The sequence below is a fragment of the Lissotriton vulgaris genome, chromosome 7, assembly GCF_964263255.1.
Source record: "Lissotriton vulgaris chromosome 7, aLisVul1.2, whole genome shotgun sequence".
NCBI classification, from domain to species: Eukaryota; Metazoa; Chordata; class Amphibia; order Caudata; family Salamandridae; genus Lissotriton; species Lissotriton vulgaris.
The window spans coordinates 182,297,602-182,310,500 of NC_141695.1; the positions used below are offsets into that span (position 1 = coordinate 182,297,602).

At 43.6% G+C, this 12,899-nt stretch overlaps 1 protein-coding gene across 1 annotated transcript in view; it reads left to right on the forward strand.

The window, feature by feature from the left end:
- Nucleotides 1–12,899, forward strand: part of LOC147701145 (urokinase plasminogen activator surface receptor-like) — a 72,556-nt gene that overhangs the window by 25,500 nt on the left and 34,157 nt on the right. Inside the window, exon 4 of the mRNA XM_086929311.1 lies at nucleotides 6,500–6,652. Coding sequence (XP_086785437.1) covers nucleotides 6,500–6,652 — 153 coding nt within the window. The remainder of the gene's footprint in view (nucleotides 1–6,499; nucleotides 6,653–12,899) is intronic.

The window sequence follows — 12,899 nt, forward strand, 5'->3', positions numbered from 1 at the left end:
TTAAAAATGTTTAAAGGGGACCTCTATTTGTAAAATTTGTACTTATAAAGCCAGCATAGTAGCCTTACCAACACATACTTTTAGATATAAATTGGCTGCTATTTGGAAGCCCAAGGAAAGCAATCCACCTACCATCAATGAAGAATCCAGGAGTGAATTCAATCCATAGACTAATTACTGGATGAATTTGCAGTTATTTGGAAAATCTTAATAGGACTGTCAAAGAAGAACTGCACATGCACAAATTAATGGACAAGTAATCAGCTGAAAGCAGCCTGTGCAGAATGCTGCTGACATTTGCAGGGCTGCATAAGGCAGACTTTTGTGACTGACTTTTTGAGGTGACAGGATTTCCACAATGTGACCAGTGATAGAGTGCTTTGCTCCATGAAAATTCTGGTACAAATTCCGGTTTGACAAGCACTTTCTGATAAATCTTTAGTTCCTACTGAGGCTGGCATCAAACATCAATACAATTCAATAACGTCAAACACTTTTGGCTCCACACGTAAGACAGAGAGTGGTTAAGTTTCAAAAGCATAAAGGTTTATCAAAGGGGTAGCAAAGTTGTAAACTAATAATCAAATTCGTTTTTAATAAATACAGAAATGTGTTAGTCAATATATTCAAAGCAAATCAAAGATCCTGAACAAACACTATTATGTGTCTCGAAGGCAAATTAAGCAAGGCCAGTTCTACCAACAAGAGACCACCCTACCTTGCTAAGTCAGTGAAATGTTCTGCTAGGATGTCAAGAAAAAGGGATCTGCTGTAAAGGCAGGTGAAAGGGCATCTGTTTATGCACCTGAATCTCTGTCTACATTACATTAGTTTAAACCACACAGTTCTAACACTTGGTAGACCTACCCATGATTTATTATTTTCAACAGCTATGCACAATGATCCAACTCTAAACGTACTTTGGACTTACAGCTTACTGCAACATAATGAGATACGGTGCACATACGTGTGTTCTGAACAGATTGTGTAAACACAACTTTTCACATAGAAACAGAAAACAAAAGTGACACCATTTGAGATTAATGGTTCAGTTTCTCCTCAAAAAAAGAAAGCTGCACAACATGGAATAAGATGGCAGCCAGGCACTGCACTAACCCTTTTAAAATGAGATCTACATTAGCAGTGGTCAGTCTAAACATGAATAGTACACACCTAGTACATTTGTGTGTTACATGTTATTATCAGTATGAATTGCAAAACATTAAATAGTGAAAAGATCGTCTTCACAAGCACAGAAACAGCAGTAGGTTTAGTCTTGTCAGATTCTGACCCTCCACACTTGCTAATCCTGGGGCCCTGGTTCCCCCACTGGGCATGGATAGGGCTCCACACTTTGTAAGATAAAGGGAAAGGTGGTTGTTCAAAGAGAGCAAGTGGGATATAGAGTTTCAAATAAATAAGCAGAAGGCTTGCTAGAGAAAATGAAGTAAAGCCACACAGGATAAAACAGAATGAAATCGACAGAGAGACATTAAGTCGAAACAGGAGATACTGGAGATGAAGCTTGCTAATGTTATAGAATTGAGACAGTATGAGCTTCCATCTGCCACTGTAGCTCCTTCCAGGAAGAGATGCACCTCAGACTAGTACCCCTCCATGACCAAGTTCATGGATGATTTTTTTTTAACTGCCACCTTACCTGTGTCCGTTATGTGTAGATGTGCCCAACACTCCAATGTTCTAATCAGTATTGAAACAATATAAAGGTCATAAGAAGATGATGAATGTGTATTGAAAAACATTTATTATTGGAATTTTTAAAGTTTGGGTGGTATGTGAAGAGAAATAAACTGATATTCTTCCATGGATTGCTTAATTTGATGTGCAATTCTGCTAAGTATGCTCAGAAAATCTTTGTCATGATTGATTCACAGAGCAGTGGCATTACATTATTTACAGCACATTTTAATAAGTGAGTTGTGAACAGGGAGGCCAGAAGATGCAACCTTGGTGAAAAGAACATGTGGCAAAAGGCAGAAATGTCAATAATGAAAACAGTAAGATGGACAGCCTTGAAAGTGTATGAAACATATTTGCTAATGGACGCACTGTCAGGTCCTTTGTTTGTCTACTCAATAAAAAGATGTATGAAAAAAGAATGAAAACAGTAATTCTCTTATTTAAGTTTTTAAAAAAATGTGAATGGTGGAGGTAGGAAGGAAGCACGTCAGCTCAAAACGGATAGAAAATTTGTTGTGGGGCACAGGGTCACTTAAATATAATGTCCCAAATATTCCCCCACCTGTATAGATTTCAGACAAGCACATTTATCACAGTTGTGCTAGAAGCCCCTCTGAGGAAATAGAGCTGGCTGTGAATGACTTAGATAGGAGGACAGGTACTAAACCTGAAACCCCAACCAGAAGCCAGGAATACCATGAGCCTATGTTTGTAAAGGGCTCACTTGTAACACCACCACTCCCTGTCCAACTATGTCTATTTCAGAAACAGTAGGCCAGTCAAATAATTTCCTCCTAATCCCTTGGCACATAATCATTGATGAGCTGAAGATGAATGATGAGTTCAGGCCAGCTGCTATTGCCCTAAAATAAGGTCTAGGTCTGGAATGCCTGCTGGGCAAGGGTCTTAGAAGTGGAGGTAGTGCTAACTATAGCACAAGCTGCCATAAGAAGCCACTTGATTTGTGATTCCGCCAAGTGAGGCGGAACTGCCTTGGTAGGTCTGGGCATGACAGGAGCACTACCTCAGGTGCCTTCATATATGGTGAAGGAAGTGAAATGCTAGCAGTAGATCCTACAAGAATGTAAGCCATTGATGTAAGTTGAAAGTCCTGCCAAAGTAGAATTCACGAAAACTTCCCTAGAATGTACCAGCTCAAGCCCAATAGTGGAAGCCTGTGGATTCATAATGGTTACGTATATGGAATACGCTCTAGTGAGATAGCATATCCTAACCTATACCACGCAAAAGCACGTTCTTCTGTGGTCACCAGAGAAGCCTGTGGAGCCCAGACACAATAATGTGATGCACTTCACCCTGACTAAAAAGAGGCTGGCCTATTAAAATAAACGCAAAGCACAGCGGAAAGCCAGGCGCCAGGACTGAGCAGAGGAGTTCTCGAACAGCATTTAAACATAGCGATACCGGACCTGTGTGAAGTCAAGATTTCCTTATTTCTTTGGGGAGTATCACCGAACCAACGCGGTGGTAATTAGTTGCGAACTACCTAATTGCGAGTGCGGACCAAACGTCGCACCGACATTTATGCACCACTAAAGGGTGCCCAAAGAAATTAATTCTTAATCGACGTGCACTTTGAAAGCATACCCCTTCCCCCATCATCACGTCCTGATGAAGACCCGTTGTTGAGGATTTAAAAACCACCCGTTATTTGTTTGGGTCGAAACGTCGACGACATCCCCCCCTTGGGAGCCTGCACCTATTGACCCCTGTCCCGTGCCCCTTTTCCCATAATCCCTTTGCCAATTGTGCAAACTAAGGACTGCGGAATTGTATATATTTTACAAGCGAGTAAAAAAGAAGTACATTTTTTACAAGCATAATCCAGGGCAGGCTCATTCTCATTGTATATAAATGACTCACACTATATTCTTCTGATCACTCTGATCATTCACTTGAGCACATTCTTTACTCTTTCTCTGTGCACGTTTTCCTTTGAAAAAGAACATATCTAATGTTTTATTGCTATTGTAAATATATGTATCAAGATGTGTTGATTTTTGAAATTTTGGTATATTGTACATTAAATAGATTGACCTGATTGGATTGGATTTTTCCTCAGTTCTGAAGGTTTTTCTTTTTGGCACTCACTGTAGGATTTTGTGTATAGATGGGCGATTATCACTTTTTGTTCTAACGATATAGATTCAGTCTTTTCTAAAGAAGAAAGATTCAACGAATACTAGAAATATTTCAATGTTCATAATTGTGTCAAGGACCAACTGTTGTCTATACTATTGAATACCCGGGTCCTTTGACTGTACTGGGTCAACCCCTGTTTTTGTAACAATATTAAAATAAAGAAGCATTTGATGTGTCAAACTTCTTGCCCTGACCACTAAACTACTAAAGGGGGATACAAACTTTAGAGGGCCTCTTATTTGTACATCTTTGCACCAGCTCAAAACAAGTGAATCACTTAGAAACAAACTTCTAGCGAGTTGCTATTTTCCTACCCCCGTTGGGGACACAATGTGTACTCTTAGAACTTGCTTTTCTGGTGTGACCTGTGAGGAGTAGAGAAGCTGACAGAATCTGACTTCCTCTATGAAAGAAATTCCTTTTAAAAAAAATAGAGGTTGTCCTAATAATGGGATGATCTGCACCAGACCCAGCAGGATGGAGAATATGGAGGATGCAAGGCTGGACAGGCCCTATCGGACATCAGTTGTTTCCCCTGGAGGATGGAAGGGTGAGGAGCGGTTTTGTTAGTGGGGGCCAGTTTGAAAAGCACTGCAAGATTCTTGTGTATTCACAGTTTTCAGGCAACAATAAAAGTGTCAATATAACTCTAGTGATTAAAGTACCTGCTGGAGAGATATGAGTGTTTTGTCTAGTGTCAGTATTGACTCATCGATGGAAGTGCACAGGGTTAAAAATGCCTGCTGAAAAGATCAAGTACCATGAATTTTCACAGAACAGTATTTTTTGTGTATAGCTCATTTGGCTACTTCGTTTGTCACAGAGATTCGTTTGTGACTGTGCAGTTCATAAGTTGCAATGGTAATCAAGCACTATGAGCAATGAAGTACCATCAACGAGCTGCATGCAAGCTGCAGGGTATAGTTTGAAAGTTATGTTTTCCCAGTCTTTCTTTATTCTGATAATTCTAAAAAAGGGTTTGGTTGGGTAGAAATGCATTCTTATTAGTAAGGTCAAACAAACCACTCTGTTATGTTCTGAATCTTGGATTTGTGCTTCTCCAGACCAAGCACTCTTAAAACCTGCCTACTAGTATCAGTAGCATGTGAAGCCTACACCCTATAGTCCCCTTGGCCTTATGTAATATTTTCTATACTCCTGTTACACATGTATGATACATTGACTCTGTGTGTGTGTGTGTGTGTGTGTGTGTGAAGTGCACCAACACACTACAATGGTATGAGAGGTGATTTAAAACAAATAAAATACATGTGAGAGAGAGGCTGCACAGAGATGGGAGGCGCTGGTTGTCGTATCCTGTTGCACAGTAAGGTCATCATTTACTATGCTTTAAAGCTAATACAAATGAATATATATCAAGTGAAAAATGTGTTGTATATACACTATTTTTCCCCAAAATTTTCTCGGGCGGAGAACCCTCTCCCAACACCCCCAACACCCCTATTTGTAGTAGTCAGGCTCTCTCAGTGCACACGCTATGCAACGTTTGGGGGCTAGTCTGACAAATTTTGCCAGGGATGCTTTTGTTTCCCATTCCGGCCCTGGGAGGATGCATCAATGAATAGATCCCAACCCAGAGCCATAAACCTCCACTTTCAAGGATGATACAATTTTTGTTTCTGCTGGGTCTCCATCCTAAAGCCCTGTTTTCATGGGGACTGATGGTGTACCTTACAAATAGAAGATTTCAGTTGTGACCAGGAGTGTGATAGCACCATCCGTAATCAATGGAGTACTTCACATTGAGTATTGATCCACTATCACTATCACATCCCTCCATTGCTACAAACTTAAAAAACTTTTACAGCCTTAATAGGTTGTGAACAGTGTTCTGTCTAACAATTGAGTAGCTGCAGCTTCAACCAGCAGACTAGTCCTCTCACACCGGAGCCATTAGAACAGAGTCAGAAATATAAGATGTTTGCAATAATGTAACATTGCATCACATGTGGCAAGTCCCAGAGTTCCCTGGTTCAATGCAACTATAGCCCATTGGGACACCAATGTTATAGCAACCAAGTGCATATGAGTGCTATATGAGTGCTCTATGTTGTTCCTCAACACAAGAAGGTGTTGGGGCCTTTCAGGGTTCTCTGTGTATTTTGTTTAATTTACTCTTTAACACACCTCTAAATAAAAACCCTTTCCATCATGAGTTTATGTGCTTATTTACTTTAGTATGCTATAGCTTAGTCTCCGAAGTTTATACTGTGGCGTCCACGGGCTGCAGTGTTGTGGTCAGAGGTTCTGGGGAAAATGTTAATCCATTCATTTACAAAGATGCTGGGACAGCTTGCATTGCAGGTTCTGCATGTCCAGAGTAAAGGAGATGTACAGATGGACTTGGTTATCCATCCATTCGTTAAGTCAGGAAACTGTATGTTTTTCCACAAGTGCACACTGGGACTCACTTTATATGGGAGATTTGAGAAGTGAGTAGCAACCTCATAGAGGTGGCTAACTGGGACAGTGTTACAGGGAACAATGTGGTCCATGTAAGGACAGGTCCTCGTATCCCGTTGACGTTGGGTCAGAATTCATCACCTTGGTGACATGTTTTATTTCTCAGATGTTGTGTAAACACCCCTGGGATGTATTTTCCTTGTTCCCTTAGAGAATCCTGTAAAAGAGACCACGTTGAACGGATACAAGTGTCCAACTTGCTTCACGGACCAATCCTCTGATGGATGCACACCTGAGGGAAACATTTTCTGTGTAGACAAGGAGGAACACTGTGTCACCTACACTAGATCAGGTTCCAGACCAGGTAATCCTCATGGATGATGCATCATTGTTATCAGTTCTTTAATATGGTTGCTTATTAATAGGTCCCAGTAAAAAGCTGCGCATCATGTTGTAAATTGTACAGCACGCTGATACACATGTGCCTTAGAGCACTAGATAAGAATGCTAAAATAAAATAATTGTTTACTTATTAAATAAAATACAATATCATGATTGCCTACCGGTTGGAAAAGACCTGCAATATGGTGGCAGTGCCTTTCAGACAACACCATCCATATAAGGATGTTGGCAGTTTAATGCCTTTTCATGGCAGAGACCCCGCCATGGAAAGGCATGCAGTGTTTACATTGGGGGTCCGTTGCGAGCCTCGGGGGTTGTGGGGATGCACTTGGGGGATACCCATGGTACCCCCACAATGGCATACACAAGGTGGCAGGCACCATGCGGTGCCTGTCACGTTGTGCATTCCAATGCACAACACGCATTTACAACATTGTGGCGGGTGCTTCTCACAGCCCTGCCCGCCACAATGTTGTATATGTGGGATGCGACCGTCACAGTGGCAGTCACCTCCTAATTGCCGGTGCGGGACCGCGGCAACACTGGCGGCTGGTCCCAGCACTGTTAGGGTGCCGTGCGGACTGTAGTCGACCTGCCATCCTAATGGACCCCAAAGTACATGGGAGTGAAAAAGGGTAGAGTGGAACAAAAGACAAGGTCAATGTTATGTGAGTGCAGTAGAACCTGAAAAATTTGAACAGGTCAGTGTAACTGGCAAATAACTGCTTGCTTGAGGTACATGCAAACAGAACAATTGATGGACAGAATGCAGAACAATGTCATACATTCACCCCAGTACAGAGATCTGGGTCTAAATCGATCATTTTTATGCTCACCATGCCATTCCAGTTTGGACCCATTCATATGCAAATCAGTCTTGACCCTGCACTCAATGGGCACAGTCCAGGTCCTCCCTGGACTTGAAACAAGCATCCTAAGACTGGTTTCAGGCTTTCAGCCCTCATCAGCCAGGATAGCTTGACTCAAGTGGCATGGAGAGCAAGGGACTCAAGTCTGAGCATACTCGTCCCACTCGGGGTGACAAATGCAAAAAACAATTGATGGACAGAATGCAGAACAATGTCATACATTCACCACAGTACAGAGATTTGGGCCTTAATCCGTCATTGTTATGCTCACCATGCCATTCTAGTTTGGACCCAGCCATACGCAAATCAGTCTTGGCCCTGCACCCAATGGGAACAGTCCAGCCAGAACTGCCAGGCCAGGTCCTCCCTGAACACAAGCAACCTAGGACCGGTTTCGGGCTTTCAGCCCTCATCAGCTAGGATAGCTTGACTCCAGTGGCATGGAGAGCATGAGACTCATGTCTGAGCATACCTGTCCCGCTCGGAGTGAAAAATGCAAAAAAAACAATTGATGGACAGAATGCAGAACAATGTCATACATTCACCCCAGTACAGAGATCCGGGCCTAAATCCCTCCTGTTTTTGCTCACCATGCCATTCCAGATGGACCCAGCCATATGCAAATCAGTCTTGACCCTGCGCCCAATGGGAACAGTCCAGCCCGAACTGCCTCACCAGGTCCTACCTGGACAGGAAACAAGCATTCTAGAACCAGTTTCAGATCCTTGTGACTGGGGTGAATGTTTGCATTGTCCAGCATTCCCTCCATCAATTGTTTTTTTTGCATATGTTACAGTAAGTGAGAAGGGTATGCCCAGACATAGGTGCCGTGCTCACTACACCACTGGATTCAAGCTAGCCTTGCTGATGAAGGGTGATGCCCAGAAACCAGTCCCAGGATGCTTGTTTTTAGTCAAAGGGAGGACCTGGCTTGGAAGTTCGGGCTGGACTGTTCCCACAAGGAACAGGGTCAAGACAGATTTGCATATAGCTCGGTCCAAACTGGGGTGGTGTGGTGAGCAAAAGAATGATTGTTTAAACCCAGGGCCATATTATCAAAAAAGGGCGATACATTATATCCGCTTTTATCGACAGGAAACTGCTGCTAAAGCGGAGATAATGGGCTAGATAATATGCCCTTGTGAATTCTCATAGGTTCTGCTGTTACCCTGGACTTCTACGGAAATTCACAAGGGCATATTATCAAGCCCATAATCGCCGCTTTAGTGGCAGTTTCCTGCTGAAAAAAGCAGGGATATTGTATTGCCCTTTCTTGATAATATGGCCCCCAGATCCTTGTGACTGGGGGTGAATGTTTGCATTGTCCAGCATTCTTTCCATCAAATTTTTTTTTTGCTCATGTAACCCTAAGTGGGAAGGGTATGCCCTGACGTGGGTTCCGTGCTCACTACACCACTGGATTCAAGCTAGCCTAGCTGATGAAGGGTGATGCCCAGAAACCGGTCCAAGGATGCTTGTTTCCGGTCCAAGGAGGACATGGCTTGGCAGTTCGGGCTTGACTTTTCCCACAACGAACAGGGTCAAGTCTGATTTGCATATAGCTGGGTCCAAACTGGGATGGTGCGGTGAGCAAAAGAATAATGGATTAAACCCCGATCCTTGTGACTCGGGGTGAATTTTTGCATTGTCCAGCATTTCGTCCATCAATAGTCTTTTTTGCATATGTTACAGTGAGTGAGATGTGTATGCCCAGACGTGGGTTCCTTGCTCACTGTGCCACTGGATTCAAGCTAGCCTGGCTGATGAAGGGTGATGCCCAGAAACCGGTCCCAGGATGCTTGTTTCCGGTCCAGGGAGGACCTGGCTTGGCAGTTCGGGCTGGACTGTTCCCACAAGGAACAGGGTCAAGTCTGATTTGCATATAGCTGGGTCCAAACTCGGATGGTGTGGTGAGCAAAAGAATAATGGATTAAATCCCGCTCCTTGTGACTCGGGGTGAATTTTTGCATTGTCCAGCATTTCGTCCATCAATAGTCTTTTTTGCATATGTTACAGTAAGTGAGATGTGTATGCCCAGACGTGGGTTCCTTGCTCACTGTGCCACTGGATTCAAGCTAGCCTGGCTGATGAAGGGTGATGCCCAGAAACCGGTCCCAGGATGCTTGTTTCCGGTCCAGGGAGGACCTGGCTTGGCAGTTCGGGCTGGACTGTTCCCACAAGGAACAGGGTCGAGACGGATTTGGATATACCTGGGTCCAAACTTGGGTGGTGTGGTGAGCAAAAGAATGGTGGATTAAACACAGATCCTTGTGACTCGGGGTGAATGTTTGCATTATCCAGCATTCCGTCGATTAATTATTTTTTTTGCTCATGTCACCCTAAGTGGGATGGGTATGCCCAGACATGGGTCCTGTGCTCACTACACCATTGGATTCAAGCTAGCCTGGCTGATGAAGGGTGATGCCCAGAAACCGGACCCAGGATGCTTGTTTCCGGAACAGGGAGGACTTGGGTTGGCAGTTCGGGCAGGACTGTTTGAACAAGGAACATGGTCAAGTCTGATTTGCATATAGCTGGGTCCAAACTGGGGTCGTGTGGTGAGCAAAAGAATAATGGATTAAAGCCCGATCCTTGTGACTCGGGTGATTGTTTGCATTGTCCAGCATTTCGTCCATCAATAGTTTCTTTTGCATATGTTACAGTGAGTGAGATGGGTATGCCCAGACGTGGGTTCCTTGCTCACTGTGCCACTGGATTCAAGCTAGCCTGGCTGATGAATGGTGATGGCCAGAAACCGGTCCCAGGATGCTTGTTTCGGGTCCAGGGAGGACCGGCTTGGTAGTTCGGGCAGGACTGTTCCCACAAGGAACAGGGTCAAGACGGATTTGTATATACCTGGGTCCAAACTGGGGTGATGTGGTGAGCAAAAGAATGATGGAATAATCCCAGATCCTTGTGACTGGGGGTGAATGTTTGAATTATCCAGCATTCCATCCAGCAATTAATTTTTTTGCTCATGTCACCCTAAGTGGGATGGGTATGCCCAGACATGGGTCTTGTGTTCACTACACCACTGGATTCAAGCTAGCCTGGCTGATGAAGGGTGATGCCCAGAAACCGGTCCCAGGATGCTTGTTTCCGGAACAGGGAGGACCTGGCTTGGCAGTTCGGGCTGGATTGTTCACACAAGGAACAGGGTCAAGACGGATTTGCATATAGCTGGGTCCAAACTGGAATGGTGTGGTGTGCAAAATAATGATGGACTAAACCCAGATCCTTGTGACTGGGGGTGAATGTTTGCACTGACCAGCATTCCGTCCATCAATTGTTTTTTTGCTTGAAGTACGTAGGCGCAACTGACAGAGCTGTACTCTTGGGAAGAACTGCAAGCAGAGCTCAAATGAGATTAAGAACAATGGATTTAACTAAGATCTATTGACTGGGGGAGAATGTTTGCATTGTCAGCATTACGCCCATCATTTTTTAGCTGTAACATTTTTCACCCTAAGTGGGATGGGTATGCCCAGACTTGTGTCCCTTGCTCACTGTGCAACTAGATTGAAGCTAGCCTGGCTGATGTAGGGTGATGCCCAGAAACCGGTCCCAGGATGCTTTTTTCCGGTCCAGGGAGGACCTGGCTTGGCAGTTCGGGCTGGACTTTTCCCACAAGGAACCGGGTCAAGACTGATTTGCATATAGCTGGGTCCAAACTGGGGTGGTGTGGTGAGCATAATAATGATGAATTAAACCAAGATTCTTGTGACTGGGGGTGAATGTTTGCATTGTCCAGCATTCCGTCCATCAATTGATTTTTTATGCTTGAGGTACATAGGCACAACTGACATAGCTGTGCTCTTAGAAAGAACTGCATGTAGAGCTCAAATGAGATTAAAGGTGGGGGATCTCTGCAAGGTGTTTGGCATTTTCATTGATAGATATGACTTAAATACATACACTTTCTCTGTGTGTTTACCACCCAACCAGTATTTTGGTTTCTTTCTCTCTGAGCTTTCTGTTACTTTATCCCATATAATAACACAACAACATAAGAACACCTAAAACTAGACAAGACTGTTGGCTTTGTCAATGATTGTTTGTGTGGAGAAAAACTAGGCAATTGGTTGACCATGTATTCTGAACATCCTATTGACAGGCATTGTGAGCAACTCACACTACTTTTAGTCTCAAGTACAGAGCTCTCAGTCGCGGCTTTTATAAACACCTGAAGATGGTTTAGTCCAAAGCATGCTCCATATAAGAGCAATATGCTACAAAAAAATACAGAAAACCAACATCCTGGAAATAGCTAATATTAATGGAGTACGAGATTAGGACAAGATGTGAAATATAAACCAGAACTCAATCAATGACATGGATTACCTAAAACTGTATTACATTGTTCAGAAATCCCATGGAAGTCAAGGGCATGAATATATGCCCCTATAGGAACCCATTTCAATGTCTGTTTTAAAATACTATTGAGTCTGAGAGCTGAAGGGACCCAGGCCATTTAAAGCCTAGTTGCTTAAACAGTTAAGCACATGTACTTTGAACTCCTGTCCTGTTGGGTTGGCCCAATGGCCAGTGGAAGAGTGTTCTAGTGTTTTGGTCCCAGAAGGACCGGACCTAGACGTGCATGGGGGAGTCTATTTGCGGTTATGAAGCAATTGTTGTAAATTGGCAGCGATCAGGTTTGCGTTAGCAGAAGCCATCCTGTATTTAGAGGCTATCCTGCCCGTTTTGTGGAATCCATTTTGTATGCCATGTGCTACCTCGTGTTCACCATGTGCTCTGTCTTACCTTTCTGTTAACTGCTCATTAAATCTGCCTTGAGACGAGATATATTTAGCATCTTCCACCTTCGCACATGCTCAGTTGATCTTGCAGCTGTCTTTGCAGCTGCCACTAGAATGTAATTGTCAGGATGTGTTTGCCAAAAACATCCACTGTTGACTGCATTTTCTGTATGACCATATATGTACCTAAAACCAGCATTTTGTACTTGTACCGCCTTCATTTGAGCCCCTGTATGGGTATAAAAGGACCAAGCTCCTTCCATTCAGTGTGCTACTTCATGCATTACCGAAGGGTGCTGTGTGAATGTAGTTCCACCTTATGAGGTTTATTAAATATATATTTTCTATTCCAGTTTCTGTACCAACTTCTCTCCTATTGGTCTAAGGAGTCTGTGCAGAGAAGGGCGAACACCTTGCACTGTTAGGCCTTGCTGAGGCTCACTACTACAAATTGGCGCTCCAACGTGAGGCTCATCGGCGACTCGGATGCCCGAAGGACTGGTCGAAACGAAGCATTGGAATCGCTCTTTGCACAAGATCGCTGCATGAGGAGACCCGAGTCTTGGCAACCACTGCGTTTTTC